Genomic DNA, 2,783 nt, shown 5'->3' on the forward strand with positions numbered 1-2,783 from the left:
TCTCTCTCTCTCTCTCTCTCTCTTTCCCTCTCTCTCCAACATCATTCATCTCTACCATTGTTAGTCCTGACCATCAATAATTTATTTATAGAGGTATTTTGCCATCCACGTCTGAGCCATGTCCAGGTGCTGTTTTAGCAACCATTGTTAGTGTAGTATTAAAAAATCATTAATAGTATCCAAGCAATAAACTCTCTGTTTATTTTTCTGAACAATTTTTCAGTAATGACCCTATTAACCCATTTTACTAAGACCTCCCCAATACTCTTCACCAAATCAGAACACAGGACCAAAAAAAGTATATCTCTGGTCAGAAAAACATGAACACAATTACTTTTACGGCGACTTTCAATGTTCCTCATCTTAACTACCGCCCTCTTTTATTCTTTCGGAGACTAGAGCACCCAGGAGCTTCTAACAAAAGCCAAACAAGATTCACAAATCAACCCTGTGGTGGAGAAGTGCTGGCTCACATCCTACGCTCTCTCTCCTTCCTTCAACACCTCAACGGACGAGCTGTTTTTCCTTGGCTTGGAGCAGTTCCTGAGGGAGAACCCGCGGTTCTATAGCGACGTCGTACTGGAGCCACAGAACTTCTCAGTCACGGCGTCGAGGTGTTTTGTGTATTCTTACAAAGTGAGCATGAGGAAACCCTTCGTCCTTAACTTTCGTGTTGTATGTATGTCATTGATACAGTCCTTTGAAATTGTTGATAGGTAAAAAGGCCTAGATAGATAGATAGATAGATAGATAGATAGATAGATAGATAGATAGATAGATAGATAGATAGATAGATAGTGGTGGATGGATGGACAAACGGACGGGCGGATGGGTGGATGGATGGAAGAATGTGGATGGCTGGAGTATCACGACAGCGAATCAGGCTAGATATATGGCAGAGCTGTATGATGCTTCTGGGTTCACAGTGAGACTGTTCTGAACAGGGGCGAAGGCTGACTTGCTTGACAGGGTAATCAAAGTGAGATGGGACCAGATAGGGCCTAGAGATATCACACAAGAATCTTACTCGATGCGCAACTCTGAGTTGTGAACGAAAACAAATCCTAAATTTATGTTGTACGCATGTTCAACCGCTAAAATAATCGGAAAAGTATCCCATTTCATTAAATATTTACTCCCACAAACTTTAAATGTATCTTTAGATGTGAATACACAAACACAAAGCAAAGAAGCCGAGATGACCATTCTACATGTAACACCAGTGTGTCTAAATTCTTTCTTAGAACCTGACAATTATTAATTTTTTTATTTCACATTTGGCTGTTTTTGTCTAGCGTTTCGCGGCCAGGAGCCGGTGTCATAATCGAGGTCACGATCTGATTATAGGACGGTAAAAAGTCGAGGGAAAAAAAACAAGAACTCGTAGCAGTCAAGATACTATTAGGAATTAGTTCCCCTCACATCTGTGCAGTAGACTCGACCGCTGTAATAGTTAGTTTACATAATTAGTGCTTGTGACTGCTTATAACTGTGGCCCGAAAGGAGTGTTGCCATGAAACAGCTTTGAGTGCTGTATACATGTTCCCGTCAACTCTTTTGGTAGACTCTTCCAGCCTCATTGCAAGCTTACTTAATCAAAACTTGCGACTGCTTATTGAGTGGCCCGATAGGGGTGAACAGGCTATTTCTGTGGCAATGAAACAGTTTTGAATGTTAGGCATACTGTTCATTGGTGATCATGAACATCTTTTTACAAAATTTAATTTATGAGGTTTACGGATATGGGTGAATTTGACTGTGATAATGTTTCAAAATTAGGAAGGGAAGCAGTGATTATTTGATTATATAGACTCTTAGCCACTGGTTCTGAATAATCTATTTTGCTCGGTAAACCGTGTTCGTTTCTTTAAAAGATACTGACAGTGTAATTTGTCATGACGAAAACAAAGATCCTCAATTTGTTTCCCTAGATGATGTTAAGGGATGATGCAAGTTGATTAAGTTCTGTTTCAATTTGATAATTCGATACAAACCTTAGATGAACAATCAATGTGGGTGGTTGGAGGAAGTTCTGCTGCTAAACTAAAGTAAACTAAAGTAAACTAAACTGAATTGAACTGAACTGAACTGAACTAAACAAAACTAAACTAAACTGAACTAAACTGAACTAAACTGAACTGAACTGAACTGAACGAAACGGAACGGAACTGAGCTAAACTAAACTAAACTAAACTAAACAATCAGAGTACTGATTGGGTTGATGTGTTGTTGTTTCTTCCAGATCGTCGACTCTAACGAACAGGCCGCCCTGATGTCCAGAATGCGTGAGGTGGCTGACTCATCCCCCCTGGGCGTCTTCGCCTTCCAGCCGGCCTTTGTGTACTTCGAGCAGTACTTGGCTGTGCTACCCAGCACTCTCAAGACTGTCGGCGCCACCATTGCAGGTGGGAGAATTTTTGTTTCTTAAGATACACGTATTGTTGTTTTTTTACGTCCCTTTCTACACAATGTAGGAGATAGATTTTGACCCACTGCTAAAATTTGGCTCTTTTTCAGTTCACCATTTGTACTACGTTTGCTTTTAACTATCTACTGTGTAATTGAGGGTAATACTTTTGCAGTTAGAGATTTGAATAGATAGAATCATCTTTGCTGGACAACCGAGTGGAATATCATTTGAAGGTTGCTGTTTCCCACTGTGTTTACTGATTACGTAAATATTAAATGATGATTTCACCACATTCAAATATCTAACCATTTATTAATACCACGCTGAACACAGTATATATACACACACACACACACACACATATATATATATA

At 39.7% G+C, this 2,783-nt stretch overlaps 1 protein-coding gene across 1 annotated transcript in view; it reads left to right on the forward strand.

Annotated features, from left to right (window-relative positions):
• The window catches only part of LOC101852325 (patched domain-containing protein 3), a gene marked incomplete at its 5' end in the record, with an annotated part of 21,370 nt that overhangs the window by 14,500 nt on the left and 4,087 nt on the right, over positions 1–2,783 (forward strand). Inside the window, 2 exon segments of the mRNA XM_013083402.2 lie at positions 400–636; positions 2,243–2,405. Of these exon segments, the coding sequence (XP_012938856.1) occupies positions 400–636; positions 2,243–2,405 (400 nt within the window).

The sequence above is a fragment of the Aplysia californica genome, unplaced genomic scaffold, assembly GCF_000002075.1.
Source record: "Aplysia californica isolate F4 #8 unplaced genomic scaffold, AplCal3.0 scaffold00229, whole genome shotgun sequence".
NCBI lineage: Eukaryota > Metazoa > Mollusca > Gastropoda > Aplysiida > Aplysiidae > Aplysia > Aplysia californica.